The sequence below is a fragment of the Tasmannia lanceolata genome, unplaced genomic scaffold (assembly GCF_043159265.1).
Source record: "Tasmannia lanceolata isolate RefF3 unplaced genomic scaffold, GAP_Taslan_0.1 ptg000012l, whole genome shotgun sequence".
NCBI lineage: Eukaryota > Viridiplantae > Streptophyta > Magnoliopsida > Canellales > Winteraceae > Tasmannia > Tasmannia lanceolata.
The window spans coordinates 19814122-19841193 of NW_027518689.1; the positions used below are offsets into that span (position 1 = coordinate 19814122).

The 27072-nt window shown below is 42.3% G+C and overlaps 1 protein-coding gene across 7 annotated transcripts in view; it reads right to left on the bottom strand.

Moving 5' to 3' along the window:
* The window catches only part of LOC143887686 (4-hydroxy-tetrahydrodipicolinate reductase 1, chloroplastic-like), a 66161-nt gene that overhangs the window by 29021 nt on the left and 10068 nt on the right, over positions 1-27072 (bottom strand). For all 7 annotated transcript variants that reach the window (XM_077391830.1, XM_077391829.1, XM_077391824.1 and 4 more), the window contains exons 2-4: positions 17185-17422; positions 1198-1331; positions 979-1053 (exon numbers count right to left, since the gene is read on the bottom strand). In XM_077391830.1, the coding sequence (XP_077247945.1) occupies positions 979-1053; positions 1198-1331; positions 17185-17422 (447 nt within the window). The remainder of the gene's footprint in view (positions 1-978; positions 1054-1197; positions 1332-17184; positions 17423-27072) is intronic.

Below are 27072 nucleotides of genomic sequence, written 5' to 3' on the forward strand. Positions count from 1 at the left end.
TAGACAATACCTTTGTTAAAAAAGAGATCTTTCTTAGAGGTTGCTAATTGCTACTTTCAATGACTTTTTTTCGAATGGTTACTTTCAATGACTTTACCAGCAAGATCCCACTATTTCCTTGCGTTTTCTTTTGTGAAGTTTCATATTGACTAAAAGATTTTCAAACTGAATGTAAATTTCACAAGGAAATATTTGAGAGAAGAAACATTGTCTTCATTTGACTATAGGCCCACTGTAACGATAACCAGAGTTAATCCTTTCCAAACTTTGGAGGTGACCTCGAAATGCCTTTGAACTCTTGGTTTCTCTATGTACTTTTTGTACATTGATCTTCCTAAACACGAATTCCATATCAATCAAAATATGAGAAAAAGGAAAATGGCAATGTTACTCAAACGATCACTTTAGAGATGTGAAAGAAGCCCACATTCAACTCCCCTGCTTATGAGGTGGACTGGATTATTGAAAATTTCCTTGCAGTATCCTGCCCTTCTCCAAAATTGTTTTGTTTACTAGTTTTTTTTTTTTTCAGCACCCTTTCCTATATTTCGACATTTACAAACATTTTTCAACAAAAATCAGGCATACCCTCTACCACCTCATCACATAATTTGCTTCTTAAAAACTTGGTTTTCAGTTGAAGAAACATTTCTCAACTTGCTATTATCAGATAAACAATATTGTGTTACAAACCGCCTAACTTCTCAGTTCGCATGGATTATTTCCTGAATTAAGCATCCTTTGCTTCTCAACTTGCTATTATCAGATAAATAACATTTCTCAACTTGCTATTATCAGATAAATAATATTGTGTTACAAACTGCCTAACTTCTCAGTTCGCATGGATTATTTCCTGAATTAAGCATCCTTTGCTTCCTAGCAGACAAGTAGTAGATAGAAAACCTAGTTCTTTTTTAGTATTACTAAAAACCATAGAAGGAAATCCCACTCCAAAGAATTGTGAGTAGAGGATCATACCTGAAGAGAATAGCCTGAAAAGGCTTCAGGAAACTCCTCAGCCATAATTTCCAAGGCTGCAAGAAATGCAACAACCTGAAGAAAATAAGAAAAACAACTGAGTGCCAACATTATCTTTATTATATTTCATTCCTTATTATATTTCATCAGAACAAGGAGAAAATACAAATCACAAAGAGTTCCAAACCGAAGTATAATAGTGCATATTTTCTCGATCACCTGTTTTCCCATTTGTGGAGAAATTACTGCATAAACTTTTGCATCTTGAACCGTCTCGAACATCGCCTCCCTATCTCCACCACTAGTGCCCATTACAAAGGGTACACCAATTTTGCAGTAAAGCTCTACATTCTCTGAAAAGGAAGAATAACAACAACAACAATATTAATTAATAAATTTTTTGAAACATGACAGATTTCATTAATATTCAAATAGCATTTGGGACCAGGGGTCCCAGCATCCAATTACAAAATATTAAAGTGAATTAGCACGGCCTCCTTTCCTCTATTGTAACACCCATATCCATGTACCTATACATATTCTATTGTATACGTATCATTTCCTTTATACATTGTTCTTTCCTTTCCTCATCTCTTTAATCTATGTCATTTTGGTCTGCACAAAACTTTAACCTATCTAAAAGAGTACTATCTGAGACTATACAAAATAGAGATTCATGAACCACCAGTGCCACAAAATTCTAATTCAGAATTCGAACCATCTGGGTGTGTAAGGTTCAGGGATTAGCAATTTCAAGAGAACCAGCTGGATTGGCGCACTCAAACTGAATAACCGCAGCGAAAGAACGAATCTCTCAAGCTTCAGCTATTGGATCAAAAATCTTGGAGGATGACCAGCACCCCAATAACATTAAGCAACCCAACTCCTGATTGAGGGGATTACACCCTATTCTCCTACAACCCAAATCCTATTTTTTCCACCAAACTCGCCAGACTAACACTATTATGCACTTATCCCTCAAGAATTGTATCAGAGGGGCACCCCCACTCAACTCACCAATATAGACAACTACTCCAGGCTTGATTCAAAATTCTTTAGCCCTGGCCTTTTGTTCTTCCTTATCTCTTTTCTGCATTGTAAGGAACATTTTTTTGTTGCCCCCAAGTCTTCTTTATATGTGATCCCAAAAACATCCCCTACCGATAAAAGGTCATTAAACTCTTCTGAACCTAATCCCCTACTCCTAGAGTCATCGGGGCTATGATCAACCTGCACTGCCTTACCTCTTGAATCCTTAGGGTTTTGGGCGCCCCATCTTGCAAATCTTCAATACCCCCTGAATTCCCCAGGGACAAGGTAGATCGATTGGTTTCCAGGTTTCTAATAGCAGTTTTTCTTTCCCCCTCCTAAAGACGCCGCCAAGTTCGCCTTTCCTTTTCTAGTACCTTATTGAATATGGGAAGGTCAAGAAGGGCACATGCAGTTCTATATCGCTGGTTGATTCCGAAGCAAGATCCAAATAATTGATGGATGATGAGCTTTTCTTTAGCTGAGCCCATCGCTTTTTGAGCGGACTAAGTGAAATCTCACAGGGTGTCAGAGATACCTTCCTAGCAAGTTTTTCATTATAACGAAGGTCTTTCAATAAATTAATATCTCCGTCCTCAAACGAAAATCCCTGAGTGGGCGAAGAGCATCCATCCTAGATTGATTCTTTACCGGCCATAGCTGGCGGGCAAATAGCATCGAAGTTTTGGGGAAGCTTTGGAGATTCAATAGTTAATCTCTTATGCCTTTGATTATCTTTTTTAACAAGTCCTTTGAATTTTCTCGTAAAGGCTGAAAGGCCCCCTCGAGTGGCTAGTACCTGCAAATGTGAGTTCGTTTCCTTCGATGTACTTTGACTTTTCCTGAACAAAGGCGCTTTACTTTAGACTTCTTGGCATTTTGGAACCTCATTCTAATCTTTAACGCCTTTTTATCCTTTACCGAGATCAGGATACAGCTGTCAGCAATATCTTTTTGAAAAGCCTTCCCTTTCACTCCACGAGATCCTACATTTAATGATTTCTATGTCAATTCACTTTTAACCTGGTCCAACTTTTCAGTCGCTTCAGCTTTCCTACTCTCCAACATAACAGATGAGACACTGGCGGCAAGCTTGGGCGATTAAAAATTCAAACCGGGTCCCACCAACAGCTCCCTGTCAAATTCACAAATATTGGGATTAGAGCCCAGCCCCCTTTCCGGTGAGGCATCCATCGCCGGTAACGTGGCACCGGAGACCTGTTCAGGACCCCCACAAACGTCCAAATTGTCTTTACTGCTCGATTCCTCCATAGACGATACCTCCACCCTTAAATGAATGGATGAGGGTATAGATTTCCATGAGGGGGTTAAAACCAATGCTGATGCAAAAGACATGCAATGGTCGTGATTACCAAAAAGCTGGGTTTGAATCACCTGACCCAGATGCCCCCCGAGGTATTCCACAGTTGACGATGACCAAGCATGAAGAGGGATATCATAGAACCTAATCCTAACAGTTCTGGCTCCCGTGTTATAAGCCGGGAACCAAGGTTGAAGGGAAGATAGAAATCCTCCCAAAAAGTCACCTCCACGCTTGAGGATTGCATTCGCCTGGGATTCAGACTGAAATCGGAAAAGGATATCGACAAAACTAATAGAGAAAGGCTTTTGCAGGTCCGGCAAACCCCAACAATTTTTGGCCCATTCCCAGACGTCTACCAACAACCAAGATGCAGATTCCAAAGTCCCAATGAGGCAACACTTTAAGTATTGCTTTCGTTCCTCCGCCACCTTAAATGGAACCTCCAGAGGCAAGGGGTCAGAATGAGTTTCAACCTAGGAGGGGCCGGCTTTAGGTCTCCAAACCATGACCGGGGCCGATGTGGTTTTGAGATCGAGACATTTTTTGCAAGCGTTACGAGTGCCAAAATTTCTATATGGCATTTCAGGCACATCCAGTCACTGCCCTTGGACGACAAATGGCGATTAAATTCAGAGGCTCCTCGACCAGGGACTCTTCTGGCCCCAAATTCCAGCCGTCTTGATCGAGTCTCCCTGTCTTCAATACTGCCCAAAGACCCTGAGTGGGATCTGGGAGGAGTCCAGTGAGATCTGTTAGGATCACCACCTTCTCCAAACAAGCTGAGAGTTCTTCGGCAGCAAATATTGAGGATCCCCAGTGATTCAAAAACTTCCAGAGCAGGAAACCCTGCTTCCAGGAAATTTTGGAAGTGAACCACAGTGAGTTCCAGGTTAAATCCACAAGGGCAAGTTAAGGGTTCCACCGGAAAACCAGAAACCACTCCCGCCGAGGGAGGGGCTCGACGGCATCTGAAAACGTCTCGGATAGTCATGATCAAAATATCATGTTTGTGTAGCGGCGATCAATCTTTGAACAGGTGAGATTGGTATCAAACACCTTCCAATCTCGTAACCAAAGAATGAACCTCTCTGGGAACGTACGCGTTGTATCTGATGCAATAAAGATTTGCATCCTCTCTGAGAACGTATGCGTCGTATCTGATGCAATATTTATTAATTAATAATTAATAACAGTATATTATTAATAGGGATTTGTTAGCGTCCATCGCAAAAGGCATTTCACGGATGTTCTGTTGCATGTGAGACCAGCCACGAAGACTCACTTTTCAGCAGATTTTGTCTTTGTTCACGAGGTAGCTGGACTCACACACAACAGATCATCCGCGAAATGCCTTTGGCGATCAACGCTAGCAAATCCCTTATTAAATATAATGTTATTAATTAATATTGTAAAGATAGAGACTATGTAGTGGGTGAAATAGTAAATATGAACCTAGGCATGGCATGCGGATCCGCGATTATAAGGATTTGCTAGCGTCGATCGCAAAAGGCGCGGATGGTCTGTTGTGTGTAAGACCAGCCACAAAGGCTCGCTTTTCAGCAGATTTTGTCTTCACTCATTTCGTGGATGTTCTATTGCATGTGAGACCAGCCACGAAGACTAAATTTTCAGCAGATTTTGTCTTTGTTCACAAGGTGGCTGGTCTCACACGCTGTTACCATCCGCGAAATGCCTTTTGCGATCGACGCTAGCAAATCCTTATTAATATTATATGAACAAAAGCTCTGCATTCTCTGTAAAGGAAGAATAACAACAACAACAATATTAATTAATAACATTATATTATTAATAGGGATTTGCTAGCGTCCATCGCAAAAGGCATTCCACGGATGTTCTGTTGCATGTGAGACCAGTCACAAAGGCTCACTTTTCAGCAGATTTTGTCTTCATTCACGAGGTGGCTGGTCTCACATGCAACAGACCATCCGTGAAATGACTTTTGCGATGGGCGCTAGCAAATCCCTTATTAATATTATATAAATTTTGAATTTTTTTTTTATTATTTTCTTAATTTATTATTATTTTCTATTTTATTATTTATTTTTTAAGAAAATGTCCAAAGATTATGCAACTCAGCCAATAGAAATCAATACGGGTGATTGGGAGGGGGACAGAAACAAAAAAAAATGAGCAAGTTAGTAACTTTGCTTACATACATGAGATTGAAAGGAAATTTTGACTTGTAACACAGAAGATAATGGTTCCACCGTTCGTAAGAATTGAAAAGGGGTGTAAGGACTCAGAAAGTTAGCTTCTCCGGCGTGTTCTTCTCTCTGGCGAAATCTAGTTGGGGCTTCGTGTTAAGATTAATCCGAGGAAGATTCTATGGATAAATCTATGAATGCCATGGGACTTGGTGGCCGCGGTGATCTTCTTCTCTGGCGACTGACGGGTGGCTGGTAAGCGCTTCGGAGAGATTCAGAGTTGGGTGGAATTGGAGTGGGAGTTCTTCTCAGGCTAGCCGTAGGAGCTTGGTCTCCTCCCCTAGTTCTCTCCATTTCAACCTCGAACTCTTCCCTCTCCGATCCTGTTACTGAAGTTTCTGATGTAGAGGTTTCTACGTTGTACACGTAGGGCTCATCGTATTCCTCTTCTGTTTCTTCTGCTTCTTCTACTTCTGTATCTTCCGTTTCGGTGTCATTTTCCATTTCTGTGTCTTCGCGGGTATCGGAATCGGAGTCTGGTGGATTAATCCTGTCTAGTGGCCTACACATTTTTCAGAAAGGAGGAGGCTTTAGTGAGGTTTGTTCTCTATGAGTGGAGCCAATAGAGCCCCTCTGAGGGCCTCAATCGGTGTAAGTGGAGCAGTGGATGTTCGACCTCGATGGGCTAGTGGGGCAAACTTGACTCCTCTAGGGGATCGGAGGAGTTTTGCAGAAGGAGGAATCTCTGTAGCTTCTGGAGCCAATATGATACCGCTTGGCCCTGTATCTGATACTGGGTTGGGAAATAGGTCCCAAAAAGATGAGGGGGCGGATTGGTTTCCAGTAAAAAGCAAATTTCGGAGAAGAGTTGAAAGTGTTTCCAAAAGAAGAAAGGATGGAAACCTGGGAGATTGGAGGTGTTGTAAATGTGCTTTCAGAAACTTCAGAAAGAGGGTCAGATGCTGGAAATGTAACAAGTTTTGGTCCAGTTTGGATTTCAATTTCCCAGTGCAATCAGAAGTGATGGTGAGAAGGGTGCCTGTTTCTATTCCAAAAGAGCCTGATGAAGGGAGAGCTAGAGTGGAGAAATTACTTCCTGCTACTTCGGAAGGTATAGCATTTAGCCTCGAAGTGGTTCCTTTGAAGTCTATTAGCAATGCAGATCTAGGCTTTTGGGGAAAGATGAGGGAGGGATGGGACGGTGATTTGGAGGCGATGGAGGCCTGGCTTTCTCGAAATAGTAGTTTTGGGGTAGAGGTAGTGGTTTATAAAATTGCAACACTAGAAATTCAAATCTCCATTCCCTCGGGCATTAACAGATTTCACAGGGATTGGAACCTTGCAGTTAACTCTCCTCTTGAGGATCTTTTGTTGTGGGATGCAAAATTTCCTAAAGCTGGGAATCCATACTGGTGGAAGATAGAAGGAGTTCCGCCTGAAGCCTAGTGCGCAGACAACTTTCGTCGAATAGGGGGAAAAATAGGTAAGGTGATGGAGGTTGACTCGTCTTGCTTCGCGGGGAATGGTTATGAGGCGGGTGGGATGCTGATTTTGTCAGAAGGCCTTCCTGGTAAAGAGCTATCCATTCAGAGTTCTATTGATGGGGCTCTCAGGTGGATTCTAGCTTCAAGAGAAAGAGATGAAGGAGAAGAGAATACTATAAAAGTCTCTGCAATTTCTGCAGTTGAACGATTGCATAGGAATGGCGAGAGGTGGGTTTCCTTTAAACCTGATATTGAAGGGGTTTATGCAGATGAAGCAGGTGACAATCCTTTTAATTTGGATAAGGAAGTATTCAATGCCAGTCAAGATGATTCTCCCTCGACGGTTGAGCCTGAGATCTCAGATAGGGAGGAAGGGGAGGTGGAACCGGCGGTCTTTTCGATTCAAGACTACTGTGCGCTGCATGGAGCGCAGAATAGTGGTGCTACAGCTGGCGAAAATTTTGAAAAAATCCGGTTCCCCAGAAGGCTACAGATGGAGGAGTATGTGTGGTCCTGTCAGTGACGTCTCATCAGGGGAGGGGACCTCTTTTCTGGTCAACAGCTTTTATGATATTATCTCTGCCTTATCCCCATCGTCTAATCGAGATGCATCTCGAGTCTCGGTTCTCGAGGTGTCATTAGTGGGCCCTCTAGATAATCCTGGAAGAGAAGATATTTCATCAGCAGGCCCTCTAGTTTTTTCACCTGTGGGCCCTAAAAGTCCAGAGGAGCCTTGGGCCTCTTTTTCTCCTGTCGATTTTGATGGGCCTTGCGCACGGTCTCATCCAGAGTGTGCAAGTGGGCCTAATATTCTATCTCCTTTTACATTAGAAAAAGGTTCGAGCCCTTCCCAGGCTTTTATTCTCGATAGATTCTGGGATCGAACCTATGGCTCTCCAGCAGATCATTTGCAGCTACCTGTCTGTGGGGAGATTTTTTCATATGGTTCTCCTTCTTCTTCCTTGAAGGGTTCCATGGCTCAGAGGTGTTTTCATGATTTAATTCTAGTGGGTGGTCTTCGAACCAGACTGAACTTCGAGATAGAAGAGGCGCTTGAGGGGGAAGGACCGCGGGGGAGTAGTCTGGTGGAGAATCGTTGCGAGCTTAGGGTTTCAAATTTTATTCTTCCTGTTGGCAGTTCATTTCTTCTTTGCTTTTTGGGTTACAAAAAGGTGTTGATTGATTTCAGTGGTTTTGGAGGGCTGGTGAATTGTTTCTCTGGCTATGCTAGGGAGCATCCTCTTCGTCTTCTCGTAAGGGTATCGCTCGGAAGTTTCTCTAATCTCTCTTCTCTGAGGTGGTGTAGCAAGACGATGTCTTTTTTACTGCCTTTCGTTTCAGAGCTTTCTCCTGTTTTGTCTGAGAATATTTTTGGGTCTGGCTCTCATCAGGATGTGGTTGATCTGATGGTGGATCACACTTTGCAAATTAGAAATAACCTGGGCTTAGTTTTTACGGGACCTGAAGAGGAATACAGATCTAGTATCAAGGAGGCTGACCTCAAGGAGTTTGGGGGTGTTACAAGTTCAAATTCCCTTTCTGAAGCAAATTTGAAAAGGAAGGAAAGAGAGCTGGTAAGATTAAAATCTAATATCAATTATGATTCAGGGTCGCTTAGTAAAGGCCCTAAATCCAAAAAAAAAGGGAGAGCCTTCGGTGTCAGGGCAGGGAAGATTACCTCTGTTTAAGGTTGTTAATGAAGATCTTATCTTGGAATATTAATGGTTTGGGTTTACAGGAGAAAAGAATCCAAATTAAAGAATTAGTTAAAATTTGGAGACCTGAAGTTGTGTGCCTTCAGGAAACAAAGTTGGCGCATATTAGTATAATAGACATGACAAGCATGGGGTTCAAAAATGAGTGGGACTTTGCTTTCTTAGCTTCTAAAGGAGCTTCGGGGGGCATTCTGGTGGCTTGGGACAAGGTTAAATGGGTCATTCAGGATGTATGGCGTGGAGTTTTTTCTCTTTCAGTAGCTTTCCGAAAGTCGAATGACAATTCTGTTTTTGGTTATTCTCTGGAGTCTACGGTACTATATTATCAGCTGACAAGAGTCTTTTTTGGGAGGAATTGGCAAAGATGAGAAATCTCTGTTCTTACCCTTGGTGCATCGGAGGAGATTTCAACGAAATTTTAGAAATAGGGGATCGGTTAGGGTGCCAGCGAGTCAATACAGGTATGAGAGATTTTTCTGACTTCATCGCGATCAATGAGTTGGTGGATCTGCCGTTGGGCGGTGCATCTTTCACTTGGGCTAGAGGATCGATCAGGAGCAGGCTCGACAGATTCTTACTTTCGGGAGAATGGTTGGCAATAATTCCGGAGGTCTATCAGAAAGTTTTAGCTCATTCAGTTTCTGATCATTGCCCTATTCTCTTAGATCCTAAAATGGAGTCGTGGGGTCCGGCTCCTTTTAGATTTGAGTTAGCATGGTTGGAAGATTCCCTTATGGGGCTCGATTAATAAGATGGTGGACTGATTGCGTCTTTGAAGGTCCAGCTGATGTAATCATTGGCAAAAAATTAAGATTCCTTAAGTCAAAATTGAAAGAGTGGGCTAAGGAGAAGAAAGAGCTTGACCACGGCAGGAAGCGGATCCTGGAAGATAGAATGCTGGAGCTAAATGCCCTAGAAGAGTGTGGTCTGGCGTCAGAAGAAGACTATGAAGAACGAGGAAGGTTAAGCCAAGAGCATAAAGGGCTGCTGCTACTCGATGAAATTTCTTGGCGTCAAAAATCCTGAGTCAAGTGGTTGTCTGAGGGCGACAAAAATACAGCCTACTTCCATGCCATGGCCAGCGCCCGCAGGCCGCAGGAGAGGAAACAGAATTGAATCTTTAGTGGTGGAGGGGGTCTGTGTGTCGGACAAGGAGAAGATTATTGCAGAAATTATTGATTTTTACGGTCTTTGTACTCAGCTGATGAGATGCTTCGTCCAATTCCTCAAGAGATTTTGTTTGATAGTTTAAGCTTGGAAGAATCTGCTTGGTTGGAAATTCCTTTCTCTGAGGAGGAAATTAGGAAAGCATTGTTCTCTTTAGCGAAAGATAAAGCTCCTGGGCCAGATGGTTTTTGTTTGGCCTTTTTTCAACTTTGTTGGGAAGCTGTTAAATCTGATTTACTAAAAATTTTCCATGAATTCTTTGAGGGAGTAGTTCTTGACAAAGGGACAGGTGCTACTTTTATTTCCCTAATTCCAAAGATCGAAGGGGCGTCAAAAGTTTCGGATTTTTGTCCGATTAGTTTGGTGGGTAGCCGTACAAAGTTCTTGCCAAGGTTTTGGTGGATCGCCTCAAAGTGGTTTTACCATCAATTATTTCGGACTGTCAAAGCGCTTTCATAAGTAACAGACAAGTTCTTGATTGCTCTTTGATAGCTAATGAAGCTATCGATTATTACAGAAGGAACGGGGAAGGAGGGATTCTATGCAAGCTTGATATGGAGAAGGCCTATGACAGGGTGGACTGGGGAGCTTTAGATTATCTGCTTAGTCGAATGGGCTTTGGTGGCCGTTGGAGATGGTGGATCCGAAATTGTTTAGCATCTGCTTGGTTCTCTATTCTGATCAACGGCTCTGCCAAAGGCTTTTTCAAATCGACTAAAGGTTTGAGGCAGGGGGACCCATTGTCTCCTTTTCTTTTTGTGATAGTAGCAGAATCCCTTTGCAGATTGATGAAAAAGGGAAGTGAGTTGGGTCTCTTTGAAGGGTTTCTAATAGGCAACAATAGGGTAGAAGTATCGATTCTTCAATTTGCGGACGATACTCTCCTGTTTTGCCCTCCGGTTGTGTCCCAGATTCTAAATCTTAAAGCAATCTTAAGGTGCTATGAGATGGTCTCGGGCCAAAGATCTAATTTTACGAAATCCAAGCTGTATGCGATCAACGTTCCCGAGTGTGACGCTTCCTCCTTTGCAGGTATCCTGGGTTGTGCCTTCGATTTTCTACCAGCCTCTTATCTTGGCCTTCCGCTAGGAGTGGGAAGACCAAACAAAAATTTATGGATCCCCATTATTCACAGAATTGAGCGGAGATTGGACACCTGGAAGCGTAACTTGGTATCCAAAGGTGGTAGGCTGGTTCTCATAAAGGCAGTTTTATCAAATATTCCGATATATTTTCTTTCTCTTTTTAAATGTCCTGTGAGTGTAGCTCAGATAATTGAGCAAATCCAGAGAAGAGTTTTGTGGCGAGGATCGGGTTCTTCAAAAGGGAATCCTTTGGTTAAATGGAGTGCGGTTTGTCTCCCTATAAAAAATGGAGGATTGGGTCTTAGGAGGGTTCAAGGTTTTAACAAGGCTCTATTGGGAAAGTGGCTTTGGAGGTTTGGCGAAGAACAGTCTTCTTTGTGGGTTAGAGTTATTGGAAGTAAGTATGGGTTCTCGAAAGGAAACTGGTGCTCTGCTGACAATTATAAATTCAAAGGTGTCTCAGTGTGGAGGGATATTTTGAAGGTGAAGGTTCCTTTTACGAAAGGCATTCGTTTCAAGGTCTAAGGTCTATGTGGGGGATAGGATTCGTTTTTGGCTGGATCCTTGGTGCTCGGCTGTGCCTCTCAAAGAGCTTTTTCCTAAGTTATTTTTGGTGTCGTCTCAGAAAGGGGCATGGGTCAAGGACTGCTTCGAAAGAGTGAATGCGAAAGTGGTTTGGACTCCCAAGTTTAGAAGAGCCTTTTTTGATAGAGAATTAAATTATCTTCAAGGATTCCTATCTCTATTAGAAGCTTGCTACATCAAGAAAGCGGGCGCAGATAGACGAGTATGGATTTGGAGCCCTTCTGGCTTATTTTCAGTTAAAACTTTTTACCATCACATGATTTTTAGTATAGCGGAGCCTTTGTCTTCCTCAATATGGAAGTTCTTTTGTCCACCAAGAGTTGCTTTCTTTGGGTGGTCAGTTTGCAGTGGTCGTATTCAGACAATGGATTTTTTGAGAAAGCGTGGAATGTGGTTGGTAGACCACTGTCCTCTCTGCTTATCTGATGGCGAATCAATAGATCACCTTTTCATCCATTGCAAGGTAGCTAGAGTCATTTGGGGTCTCATTTTCGCTCGCTTTGGAGTCTGTTGGGTCCCATCCAAAACTATGGCTGACTTCATTAGGAGTTGGAAGTGGAATCCTTGGAGAAAGAAAGGCAGGATTCTCTGGAAGATGTGCCTTCTAGCTACGTGGTGGTTCTTGTGGAAAGAAAGGAATGCACGAGTCTTTGAAGGAGAGGCTAGGTCTCCCTATTGGATTTATGTAAAGCTGATAGCTGCTGTTATATCTTAGGCTCGGAGCCTCCCTTTGTTTCGTTTTGTTTCAGCTTTTGACCTTTGGGAAGGATGGGCAATCATCTGTAAGGAAGGGGTCAGCAAAGTGAAAATCGTCCAATCTTGGCATCCTCCTTCAGATGGGCTAATGAAGCTTAACTTCGATGGTTCGTCTCTTGGTAACCCTGGTGAAACAGGAATTGGGGGTTTATGTAGAAATGACAAGGGGGAAGTTCTTTGGGCTTACTCGGGACCTATCGGAGTAGCGGACTCAAATGAAGCAGAAGTCAGAGCTGTTCATAGCGGGATTAAGTATTTGGATAGATTGGCTTTTGACAAAATTATAGTGGAAGGGGATTCCTTAAATGTAATTCGCTGGCTTTCGGGTGAGGCGATCCCTCCTTGGAGATTTTTGCCTTTTTTCGAGGAGATTGAGGACCTGGTTCAGGGTTCTTCTATTGTGTTTGACCATGTTAGGAGATCAGCCAATGCTGAAGCAGATTCTCTAGCTAGGGGAGGTGTTTTTAGGGCAGTTTTAGAGTGGTTTGATTATCTTCCTCCTTGACTTATTGTAATTTTTCTCTTCTCTTTGTTTCTCTTTAGGACCATCTCGGTTCTGTTTTTATATAAATCTGCCTTATTCCAAAAAAAAAAGAAACAAAAAAAAAACAGAAATAGCATTAATAAACATGTGGACCACCTCGGTTCCATTCTTTCAATATATTGCCATTTCAACAAAAAAAAAGATCTTGATTATGCATTGAAACAGTTTCAAGTCGAAAGACAATTTTTATGTTTAGAGGGGATATTATCCGTCCAAACTCCAAACTACATAAGGGAACTGTTTTGAGCCCATTTGGGAGAGAGAGAGAGAGAAGAGGGCATAGGCCGGCGGATAGGGGACAACTCTGCAGAAGCCTTCTTTCTAAATAGTTCCATGTAGTTGCCGCAATTGGGGAATCTAAATATCTTTTTAGTTATCCTTTAAATGAATTAATGGGCTCTCTTCAAACTACATAGGGGAACTGTTTTGAGCCCACTGAGAGAGAGAGAGAGAGAGAGAGAGAGAGAGAGAGAGAGAGAAGAGGGCATAGGCCGGCGGATAGGGGACTGCCCTGCGGAAGCCTTCTTTCTAAATAGTTCCATGTAGTTACCGCAATTGGGGAATCTAAATATCTTTTAGTTATCCTTTAAATGAATTAATGGGCTCACTTCAAGCACACAAACAGAGGCAATAAAAAAAACAAAAAAAACAAAAAACAAACTCATTTCACAGTTTGACAAGGGAAAAAGGTTTTCAAACAACCTAGAGGCAACCATTTCAGCACAGTTGCAGGCGGTCACTTGACCCTACGTAATTGCAATCATTAGGGAAGGCAACCCACTGATTCCCAAGACCATATTAGCATATGTTTTCTTAAGCTTAGCAAACTATCACAGGGTTGCACACTGTTTGCCACAAACCCATGCGACACTCGCACAACACACAGATGTTAACCCAAGACAGTCTTCACAAGTGACACATATTATATAAGTCTGATGTGACTAAGACAACGAAAGGGAGCTTCACTCAAAAGGAATAATACAATACTAGAAGGCACTTGAATTTCAAAGCCAAATGGTTTATACAGCATTGAGGTGATCCCAAAATAAATCATTTTATATAGACTCCTAAGTTGACATTTTAAGTTTCAGACATATAGCTAATGACATCAGCAGATACACCTGCTCTTGAGAAATAGGTGGTTATTGGTTTTTATTTGGTGTGGCAGAATATAGTATACATGCTTTGTTGTCTTCTGAGTGGACATTTCTGAGAAATAGTAGCCATGGAAATGCAACGTCTGAGTGCAGAGATGCCCATCTATGTTTATTGCCTGCAGACCTAAACAACTCCAAGGTCAATTTGGGGTAGAAAATCTACATGACAATGGCACGATATCTGCTTGCACTCCATAGATAGGAACGTCTTCCAATTGAATCTGTAAATTTGGAAAATAAAAAGCTATTCACAGAAGAAAAACCTATCCGTAATAAGAAATTAGCATGCAACTAGAATCCCCTATCAGGCCTGTGATGATCAATAGATAAAAAAGACTTATCTCTGCACCAAATGTCATAGCATGCATTGATCTCTGTACTCGTAATCAACAAGACAAAGCCCCCATTCAATGCTGAGAAAATCGTACGATTCATAAATTGAATCGTACACTAAACTATTTAAATTGCATCCATGATTCATTTTTAATATAAATTGTACGATACAACCTTGAATCGCACAATTCAATTTCACTTGTTCTTTTTTTCTAAAAAGTGGGCCCCACAACCTAGTTTAAGAGCATATACACGAATAATTTTCATTCCTCCCTGTCTTCTCAGGTTCTCTTTTTTAGGGTTTACGAAGAACCCAAAACCCTAAAACCGATTTAGACATTTAGGGTTTGCGGATTTAGGGTTTCCTCTCTCGTTTTCCACCTTCCAAGCAAGAACAACAAAAGAAGAGGAAGAAGAGAAGAAGAAGAACAGAGGAGAAGAGAAGAGAAGAGAAGGACAAGGGAAGAAGAAAATAAAAAATCTCGTTTTCCACCTTCCAAGTTTTTTTCTCAGTTTTTTTCTCCTCTTCCTCTCCTCCTCCTCATTCCTTCTTCATCTCCTCTTCCTTTCCCCTTCTTTTTTTTTCCTTTTTTCTTCTCACCTGGGCAGCACCTCAGCCCTGTTTGTTTTGGATGTTGAGAACCGATTGGACTCCAATCAGTTCTTAAAATCCAAAACAAAACAGGGCTGAGGTTAATTTTAGATTTTGACAATTAATTTTGAGTTCAGAACTGATATTGTGATAAAAAAAATTCCCCTTAATTACATTGTAGTTCTTTATTGACTTTACTGTTCTACAAATGAGCAACAATGCATGTCACTAGGTGGTCTATGTGATAAAGTCACTATGGATGGTTTTGTTGCTTATGTGATGGTTTCTATGCATAAATATGTGCTTATTCTAGCATTTCCCAAAGTTTCATCTTAAAATTTACCATTTGTTTTAAAAGATTAAAAAAATTCATCATTTGCATATGTTTCCATAAGGTTTCATGATTTTACAAGATTTCCACAGAAACCGAAATGTTACCGTTTCCACGCCAACCGAAACCGAAATTTAAAACCTAAGAGAGTAACAAAATTGTTTGCAACAAAGAGCCTCGACAGCAGCTCTTACCTCACACTCTTGTTGAAAATACAAGGGATTGCTGCTCCTATTTAATGCTGAACTCGAAGACAAGGAGAACTGGTCTCTCCCACTAATCTACTTGAGCAAGCTAACGCACGTGTTCTATCGCTAATTAGAAAGTTGAAGAAGTCAAATAGGGGCTCTCCTTCTGTGAACATATATTTGATCCACTGGGTCACAAGTTAGGAGAGGATATGCTGAGATAAAGGGCATATTTGGATCAAGGGAAAAGAAAATTATGGAAAATAATATTTTCCTGAATTTTTTCTGGAATTGCTGTGTTTACTGTTTTGTTCACATTTATTGATTTTCTGAAATCTTTTTTAGTCATGTTTGGTTCCAGTAGCAAGGTAAAGATTCTTCCTCCTCTCCCTTCCCCATCTTATAACTAATAAAGAACAAGAAAACATAATATAAAAATAAAAAACCAAAGATCATTAAGGCTAGGACTCCTTAAGATATACAAGGTTTTGATTCAAGAATTCTCCAATAAACCATATACAAGGTATTGAAAATGAATTAGGGAAACCCAAAAAATATAGTTCATAGCAGATTATACTATCTCCCATTTCTGCTCTTTCTTCCCCATCTTCTCAGCACCTTGGATCTCAGCTCATTTTCTTTGCTTTTGGATCAATTTTTTGCTTTCCTAAAACTGCTACTCTTTTAAGAAGAGGTATCAACCTCAGACCGTTACAAGAACTTGGAGATTATTCCATGGCAATAATTAAGCTGGAATCTTTTTTTACTGTAATTTCAAAAGAAAAACTTTTAGCCAACAGCAAATTTAGTGACTAGATATTGTGTGCTATTCGCTTTCATTCATACAGCTTGTTTTCAAGAAACCGAATCAACTCATGGGATTTTATTTTCTAAAAAAAAAAACTCGCGGGATTTCATGATTGGAAGGCAATCTTGAATTCATGAAATTCATCAGCTGTAAAACAGTCAGGTGTTTTGAAAATACTGCTACAATTATATTTCGATCAAACAAAATACGATTGTTCATTGAGTTCTTGATTGTGTGAGAAGTGAGGATCTGTTCTGTGCATCATAAATCGGTATCAGAGCTCTACCGAAAGTTCTGTTTTGATTAAAGAATAAATACAGCTGCTATTATTTCTTGATTTTTGAAGATTTTGGCAAATCAAACCCTAGTAATATATTGGTTCTTGCTAATTAAGGTCTTTCTTTCTTTCTTGTGGGGGGGATTTTTTTGAAACTAGTTACATCACTACATTCATGTTTTCTATGACATTAGAAAGCGCATTGAGGTTGATTATCAATTTGCGAGAGCTTCCCAACATTCTTACAAAATAGTCTGATCATACAACAGATTGTTATCACGAAGTCATTGACCAAAGCGATGACTAACAAAATCCTACTCATATCCATCAGTTACATGGTTGAAAGGGAAAATCTAGGGATTACACACATGTAAAGGGTCCTTTTGTCTCATACATGTAAAGGTCTATTAATACTTTTAATCATTGAGGACACACTAGTCATACAAACATGTATTTACATCTATTTAATTTTTTATGAGACATAGGATCACCTTTTTTACCCACTTCCCATACCATATTCCATATGTCCCCACACCCCCAGCCTCTCACATTCAGATATTATATAATATTAAAAACAACAATCATTGTATCCTTTGAAGGTACAGTATACTAAACATGCACAGAAATAGCTAATAACCTAATGAGAAAATAGAATAAAATATTTACCATTCACTGTGGAAGGCAGAGTGTAGTCCACCACAATAACATTCGGATGTTGATCAAATACAGAAGAGAGAACGCCCTCTCTTTCAGATGGACCATGTAACTGAATGTCCATGCCACCTAATTGTACAATTTCACCTGATTTTTCTGAACTGCTAAATGATTTGGGAACTAACTCAAGTCCCACGGAAACAGCTGCCTCTGCAACTGCCCTCCCCATTTTTCCAGTGCATCCATTTACCTACCAAGACCAAACCCTAACATGAGATGCATGTAAAAATAATAGCATATGTGCCAAGTAAACATTGCATTTTTAGATAAACACAAGTAAACATTGCATTTATCTTCAATAAACACATGTTATGCCTTGCAATATCAAAATTTATAGAAGATTTATTCAATGTTGCAAAATTTATATCAACATCCCATGCATAGAATGATAAAATTTATAGGCGATTTAGAATATATGATTCAATCTTAGTTCAAGGATTTGTCAAATGCATACAGAGGAGCAGTTCAAATTGGCATCTTGAATGCACTTCGTTCCATATAGCGTTTACCATCCATTTAAATTGAACATGCATGAAAAGATGGTGTCAACTGGTGTTGCATAGAAACTATTTTCCAGTATTCGCACTGGTTTTGGGTCATACCGGTTTTGGGTACTGTTAAGAAACAGCTCAGGAGATGTTCCAAAGTGTTTCTTAAACACAGTCTAAACTCATAAAATAATCATTTTTTTGTTTGTAAGAGATTGACTGCTAGACATGTAGAACTATTATCAGGGTTCATAGAAGCCGGTTTCTATTCCTTTTTTGGGGGGAATGGTGAAATATTTCATCAAACAATTAGAAAAAGACCGAGGTGGTCAATCAACTCAACTCAAAGAAGCCTTTGTCCCCAAACTAGTTGGGGTCGGCTAATGAATCCTTTAGAAAATTTTCATGAAGAATGTGAAAGAATCTACTCGGCACAAATTGACTAAGTCTAATCCTGATACTAGCCCTCAAGTCTTTCCTCACTATTTCTACCCAAGTTGTTTTCGGTCTGCCCCTACCTCTTTTTACTCCAACTTGGCACGAGTCACTTCTTCTCACTGGAGCATCCAAAGGCCTACGTTGGATATGCCCAAACCATCTTAAGCGGTGCTCTCTCATCTTTTCCTCAATTGGTGCCACCCCCACCTTTTTACAGATGTCTTCATTTTTAGTTCGATCTAACCTTGTATGGCCGCACATCCATCTAAGAATTTGCATCTCCACTACACTCATCTTATGCACATGCTGCTTCTTGGTGGCCCAACATTCTTAGCCGTACAGCATGGCTGGCCTCACAGCTGTCTTATAAAACTTTCCCTTCAACTTGGTAGGTATTTTACGGTGGCACAGAACTCCTGAAGCATGCTTCCACTCCAACCAACCTGCTCTCTTTCTGTGGTTAACATCCACTTCAATCTCTCCTTTCTTATGTAGTATTGAACCAAGATAGCGAAAGATATCCCTCTTAGGTACCTCCTAAGAGTTATGCAGTTATGGAGTTATGGAGAACAACTTTGGAATCCAAAGGTTTTAGACTGAGCAGGACAAAGACGGAGTATATGGAGTGCAACTTTAGCTTCTCCAAAGCAAGAGGTGGTCAATACAAGAAAATATAAAAATGACAACTATACAAAGCAAGAACAAATATCTAGCTACTTTCTACAAGAGGGCTGCAAAAACAGATACCGTGAAGTCTCACCCCCCCCCCCCCAACCCACAAATACCCCATCTCTAGCAAGCTTACCCGCAACTCCATTAGCGGACCTTCAAACGTGCTTGAAAGAGACGGTTAGTGCTCCAACCTTGTCAAGAATTTCGTCAAAATATTGGCCAAATCTCCATGGATGAGAATGGGAGCCTCTAAGCCAATGGATTACATTGAGAGAATGTCATTCCACCACCAATTTATCCATTGATTCTCTATCTAGTAGCTTTATGCCTTGATGAACTGCACGCACCTCCACCTCACTGGCATCTGTGATCCCTATAGGGCCTGCAAAGGCCCATTTAACTTACCTATTTCATCTCTTGGGGCTTCCTTCCATCTGTTCCATAGCAGAAAGACTAACACGAACCTGAAACACAGGAGAATCTTCACCCAAGATATCGTCAGGGCAATCACCTTAAGGTAAAGGAAGGAAGCACTCTTTGCGTGTCCTTTGAAAACCAGGGCATTTCTTTCTTTCCAAAGAACCCAGATTGTTTCTAGAAGAAATACATTACATAGGATCTTTCCTTTTTCCCTCCAAGATACTACTGGCCAACACTCCAGGAGGTCTACTATTTTGGCTGGGAACACCCAGACCGGCATTTCTTTCTTTCTAAAGAACCCATATTGTTTCTAGAAGAGATACATTCCATAGGATCTTTCCTTTCTTCCTCCAAGGTACTACTACTGGCCAACACTCCAGGAGGTCTATTTTGGCTGGGAACACCAAGACCATTCCAAATCTGCCCAAAATGCTACTCCACTGTTTTCTAGTCCATATGATGAGCAATTTCTTGATCAATTTTGAAAATAGCTTCTTTTTAGCAATTAGTTTACAATTTATTCCAACATAGAATGAAAAAATTTATTGGCAATTTAGGTCATGATAAAATCAATAGCAATATTAGATTCAATCTTAGTTCAAGGAATTGTCAAATGCATTCAAAGAAGCAGTTCAAACTGCCATCTTGAATTCACATCGTTCCATATAGCGTCAACCATCCATTTAAATCAGAACTTGCAGGTAAAATGCATGAACAGACGGAATTTAACTTGTGTTGCAACTTTTCCGATTTTCAAACTGGTTTTGGGTACCGTTAAGAAACACTTTTGGAGATGTTCCAGAGTGTCTCTTAAACACATTCTAAATTTACAAAAAATCATTTTTTCACTTGTAATAAATTGACTGCTGGAGATCTAGAACCATTATCAGGGTTCATAGAAACCTGTTTCTAGGGTATATGATAAGCAATTTCTTGATCAATTTGAAAATAACTTCTTTTTAGTAATTAGTTTACAATTTGTCTGTTATTTTACTTGTTCTTCAATGTGGCATGCATGCCTATGTCATATGAATGTGATTACATGTCTTGAATTCAAAGTTAAGCCAGATTTAAATATTACATGTTTTATCTTTGTCTACAACCTCATATTTTATCATTAAAACTGAGGTCATCAATGTTTTATCTTAAGACATAAATTTCTAAACATAATATCCTAGTGCTACCAAAATCTCGCCAGATACATACCTAAGGATGTTCTTTGACTGAGTGTAGGGGTGTCAATGGATTCACTTCGGGTCGGATCCACCTATGTCACAGTCACGATCCATTCAAATTCCTTATCGGTCGGGTCGGATTCGGATTGTTCTTCGGATCCTACTTTCCACGTCACGGTCATGATCCATTTTAAATCGGACCGTCCATCGGAGTGTCCTAGTATGTCCTACTAAGCTTAGTACACAATTAATATAGGCCTTTATACGGTGGAGGTCCCACCCTTGATATTTGATCCAACAGTAGCTTCTCAAAAAGTGAGTTGCTGTTGGATCAAATATCAATGGTGATACCTCCACGGTATAGTTGTAAGGCCTTATACCATATAAAAACTCCAAAAGGAAAACTCTATGATAAAAACCGAGCAATGATAAATTCATCCCGTTCTATTACAATATTCACCCCCTATATTTCAAAATTCACTGTAAAGCCCACACCATAGGATGATCCAAACCGTCCATTTGATGGGCCACAATGTATATGAGTTGTGCCCCAAAAATTATTTCCATAGGATGATCCTTGCCGTCCGACATATAGAGGTTTGATTATATTTAGTTTCTCTATAGATCAGAGGGCTAGGATCATCCTATGGTAATGATTTTTCGGGCACAACCTATTTACATTGTGACCCATCTAATGGACGGTTTGGATCATCCTACGGTGTGGGATGTACAGTCCATTTTGAAATATAGGGTGTGAATTTATCACTGCCCTAAAAACCCATTGAGTTGATAACATCCAAATAATTGATAATCAAGTTTTCCCCATTACTCGGGCTGAAATCCTTGCTTAGATTATCAACCGCAGAGATTTTTTTACAGTACCTTAGACCCTCCAAGAACTGGATCATTCCATCATAACCACTAGAAAAAAATAGGTGATAGACTTTAAAAATGTGACTAAAAACATTTCCAGATTCCAAAATACTAAGAATATAATAGAAACCAAAAATATAACAGGAGTTTTTTGTGCTTATTGCTCGGGGAAAGTGGGAAGGCAAGGTTGCAGCAATGGCAAGGGTGAGGGCAATGGGTAGTGAGTTAATGTGATGATGTCATTGGAATGGCTAGGTTAGGGTTACCGAAAGGAAGATGAGATGTTTGTTCGGATAATGAGGAAGGGTTACTTACACAGGAAGGAAGAGGAGATTTATTTCAAAAAGGAAAGAGGAGATTTCGTAAGTTCAATAATGATGGAAAGTTGGAAACCAATAACTATTAGAAAGATTTGGGCTATTTTGACGAGAATACCCCCACTTATTAACATTGATGTTATAATGATTTTGACTTTTGAGGGTATTTTTGTAAGATGATTTCGGATCGTGACTGTCCCTAAGGACTTTTGAAGCATGCCCGGATCCTATCTGAAAATTTTCGGATCGTATGATTGGGAATCCGAGATATGCCCATGGACCCTCTTGTTATTCTTATATCCCATTCACTAAAGTTCGGATTCGGATGGTCCATCGGACCGTCTGGATCCATTGACACCCCTAACTGAGTGCCAATTCCAAAAACCGTGCCAACTAAACCTATACCGCACCAATATCCTACTTAATTAGATGCCAATTCTTAGCAACGCTGTAACTAGTGACGAAGTAAATAACACGGCGAGAGTAGATCGATCAACAGCGGAGTCACCGGGAGTCTCGGTCTGCATGGAGTGTTGTCCTCGGGAAAAAACCTCATCAAGAGACGGTAAAGAACCAATGCCCACGATCTGCTGACAAATGGGAAGGAACTCGTGCCTCAAGCCATCTAGAAACTGGACGATGTGCAAGTCACACTGTCACCTTGCTAACACAGCCAGATCTGTGGAGAAGGGTAGATAAGTATCAAGTTGCTCGCATAGGGTGACAAACTCGAAATAATACTCAGACAAAGATAGAAGGGGTGTCAACAGATCCACTTCGGGTCGGATCCACCTATGTCACAGTCACGATCCATTCAAATTCCTTATCGGTCGGGTCGGATTCAGATTGTTCTTAGGATCCTACTTTCCACGTCAAGATCACGATCGATTTTAATTCGGACTGTCCTATTATGTCCCTGAGCTAAGTAAACAATTAATTTATTTTATTTTTTTAAGTTAGAATGGCAGTCCACTATTAGTGTGTCTCTATGCATTTTCTTCAACTAAATTAAAATTTTATCTATGTTTAATCTATGTGTAAAATAATGCTTGTAAACAATAAAACTAATCCAATTACATAAACGAATATAATGTATAACTATTATCAAAGAATATGATGCAGGACAATAACATTAGTAATTTAAAAATGATGAACTAATATAAAAATGATGAACTAATAATATATTCATGACGGCATATATGTTCAATAGACTAGCATAATGAAAATAAAAACTGAGAAAATGAATCAAGAAAAAAAAAAGACTCACCATGACAATCCTCATCAACATAACACGGAACCATCCAAAAATAGCATTGCTATTCTAAACCATTTATAAATAGTGTTTCATTATGTGCTAAGAGAGGTTTTGACCAAAATACCCTTCATAGAACAGTTAGCAATAACAAAATTTGGAGGGTATTTTTGCAAAACATTTCGGATCGTGACTATCCAATGGGCATCTGTGGCGTGTCCATACACAATCCGAGAGTTTTCGGATCCCAGATTTGATGACCCGAAATATGCCCATGGATCCTGATGGGGTATGAAAAACAACAGCCAATTAGCTGTCGACACGTGGCCCTAGGATGGCCCACCGCAAATCCAACGTCAGCGCAGGGGTAGTCTGGTAATTACCTAAGAGTAGGTAAGCCTAAACCCGTAAGAGGCCGACACCTGTCCTGGGATTGGTGAGCCAACCACCCCAGGTTTCCCTCTATAAAAGGCCTTTCAGAGCTTAAACCAGAAGGTAATAACTTCTCAACAACCACTCTTAAAACTCGCTCTGCACTCCTACTCATACTGACTTGAGTGTCGAAGGGCCTGTCCGGAGCAACGACTCCGGGTTGGTCATTGTGACCTCGTTCGCTCTTGTGCAGCTCGTTCACTTCGGCTCCTCGGGTCCTCCAGCTCAGCTCTTACGTCACTGCCGTATCTGTTACCGATTTTAGGCCCAACAGATTGGCGCCATCCGTGGGACCACGAACTAAAAGTTGTTCGAATCCCCTATACAAAATGGCAGGACGGAAGAATGCTCGAGTACCAACTGCACGGACTACCCGAGCCGTGCTACCTCGCAGGACCCGTAGCGAGCGAATCGCCTCACAGGTGGTAGCTCCCTCTGCCACAGCAGAGCAGAGCCCAGCTCGTTCGGAACATCTCAATCCCGCGCCCACTCCGGATCAAGTACAAGCTCTTTTTCAACAGATGACGGCTCTTGTCAGTCAGTACCAACAACTGATCCAAGCGCCTCCCCAACATCCTCTGGAAGCTCCATGACCTGTACAGGAAAGGTCAAATGCCCACAGGGAAGAGTCAGCGCGCCACGGTGAAGACCGGACTCGCCACTCAAGGCAAGTCCATCACTCCAGAACCAGGCACGCACATACAGAACCTCACCACCGCCGGAGGTCACGGTCCCGCTCCGCGCGGAAACACCTGGCCCCAGAAGGCCGCGCGCCGCAAGAAAAATCCCGGCCTCATCGTAGGAGTCCGGAAAGTCAATCCGGCTCCGCCGCGAGCCCATCGATGGAGAAAAACAAACCGTTGGATCGAGCAGACAGAAGAGCTGATCCGATGCTACGGAGGATAGAAGAAATGGACCACCGTATAAAAGAGCTGGCAAAGGACCAGAGCCGGCCTACTGTGAGGACGTTCTCAAGCAGAACGTCGTTCACCGACGATGTTATGAGCGCCCTAGCGCCCAGGGGATTTAAAATGCCAACCGTCCCGCAATATGACGGGACCACCGACCCTGTGGACCATCTGGAAACATTCAGAACGATGATGCTCCTCCACGGCGCGTCTGATGGCTTCCTCTGCAGAGCATTCCCGACCACACTGACTGGTGCGGCCCGGGACTGGTACTCAAGGATCAAACCGAACTCCATCAGCAACTTTGAAGACTTTGGGGACAATCTGGTCCGCCATTTTATGAGCAGCCGTAGGCCAAGGAAAACAACAGCATCCTTGATGGCCTTGCGACAGGAGGATAACGAGCCTCTAAAGGTGTTCGTCAGTCGTTTCAACAGGGAGGCACTCCAAGTGCCGAATTTGGATCCCTCAGCCGCCATGAACGCGCTCCTCGCAGGCGCTAGATCTAACGATTTCCGCCGGTCAGTGGCTCGCCAAAACCCGCACTCATTGGCGGATCTGATGGCCGGAGCAGAGGAGTATGTAGCAGTGGAGGAGAGACTGGCGGCCCTGGACTCAAATCGGAGGAGAACCTCTGAAGACAAGAATCCTACCAAGCAGCGTAGGGATGATAAGGCCGCCAGAAGAAAGAAGTCCCCCCAGAGGAGGGAAGAGAACTTTACCCCTCTCAACACCTCCCAGAGACACATACTGGCCGCAATCAGAGGAGAAGAGTTCGTAAGGTGGCCGACCAGAATGATCTCCAAGGGAAGTAAGAGAGACAAGTCGAAGTACTGTCGGTTCCACACGGACCACGGTCACGACACAGACGAATGCTGGCAGCTCAAGGAAGAAATCGAGCTGCTGATTGGCCGGGGATACTTGAAAAAGTATGTCGTAATCGACAGCCACAGAAGAGAGCACAGAGGAAAGAGTCCCCAGGGCCAGAGCCCTCGACGGTCACAGTCGCCACCTGCCCGGGATCAATCACCTCTGCCATCCAGTCCACGACAAGAGGTACGCCGGTCCCAGCCAAAGGGGGTCATCGGCACGATTATGGGCGGACCTGCCGCTGGTGGCACATCATCTGCTGCTCGAAAAGCATACGCACGCCGAGTCAACGTCGTGCACACATGCAGCAAAAAGATGAAAACGGAGAATGAGATCTTCTTTTCAGATGCGGATCTCGATAATTTGATACTGCCACACGACGACGCCCTGGTCCTAACTATGCTTGTCGCGAACTAGAATGTAAGGAAAATCCTTGTCGACAACGGAAGTTCGGCAGATATCCTGTACTATCATGCTTTCCAGAAAATGATGATAGGTGACGACCGTTTGAGGCCGGCAAACTCCGATCTGTTCGGCTTCTCAAGAGAGGTCGTGAAAGTAGAGGGACAGATTGAACTCCCAGTCCTCGTCGGAGAGCCGCCCTGTCAAGCCTTTGCGATGGTCAACTTCCTGGTAGTGAGAGTCACTTTGGTCTATAACGCTATCTTAGGACGACCCGGCCAGAACTTAATCCGCGCAGTCGTTTCAACGTATCACCAGAAAATGAAATTCATAACGCCAAACGGCGTAGGAGAAGTCCGGGGAGACCAACCACAGTCCAGGGAGTGCTATGCCATGGCACTCAAGGGCAAAAATGCGGTGGAATCACTGCCGATTGAGCTACTCGATCTGAGGGACGAAGCCCAGGGAACCCAACCCGCCGAAGACCTCATCTCCATCCCTCTGTGCAAAGGCGATAATAAGAAAATCGTTCAGATCGGTTCCTCTCTAGGCGGCAGCACCCGGCATAGCCTCACCCAGTTTCTTCAGGACAATGCGGACGTCTTTGCATGGGCTCCCGTTGACATGCCCGGCATAGACCCGGAGGTCAGTGCGCACAGACTTGGTGTTGACCCGACCTGCAGGCCGGTGAAACAAAAAAGAAGACATTTCGCCCTCGAAAGGCGGCAGGCGATAGAGGAAGAAGTGGAGAGGCTCTTAAGGGCTGACTTCATTCGAGAAATCCAATACCCGGACTGGCTCGCAAACGTGGTCCTGGTAAAAAAGACAAATGGGAAGTGGAGGACCTGCGTTGATTTCACCGATCTGAACAAAGCCTGTCCCTAGGACAGCTACCCGCTCCCGAAGATCGATCAGCTCATTGATGCCACTGCAGGTCATGAATTGCTGAGCTTCATGAACGCCTTCTCCGGATACAACCAGATCAGAATGTATGAGTCAGATATACCGAAGACTTCCTTTGTAACAGATCAGGGGACGTACTGCTACAGTGTCATGCCCTTCGGCTTAAAAAATGCCGGGGCCACATATCAGAGGCTCATAAACAAGCTCTTCCAGAAACAGATCGACCACAACATGGAAGTCTATGTCAACGATATGCTGGTCAAAAGCCGAAGCGCGCAAGATCATGTCTCCGACTTGAGAGAAACATTCCAAGTCCTAAGAGAGCATAACATGAAGCTCAATCCCACCAAGTGCACTTTCGGCGTCAGCTCGGGAAAGTTCTTGGGTTTTATGGTAAGCCAAAGAGGGATAGAGGGCAATCCAGAGAAGATCAAGGCCGTGGTGGAGCTCACTCCGCCGAAAACCATCAGAGAAGTACAACGGCTAACGGGAATGGTGGCCGCACTGGGGCACTTCATCTCAAAATCTGCAGAGAGGTGCCTGCCTTTCTTCAACGCTATTAAAGGAATCAAGACTGTACTCTGGACAGAGGAGTGCCAGACCGCATTCGAGGAACTGAAGCAGTACTTATCCTCCCCACCGCTGTTGACAAAGCCGAAACCGGGGGAGGAGCTGCTCCTGTACCTGTCT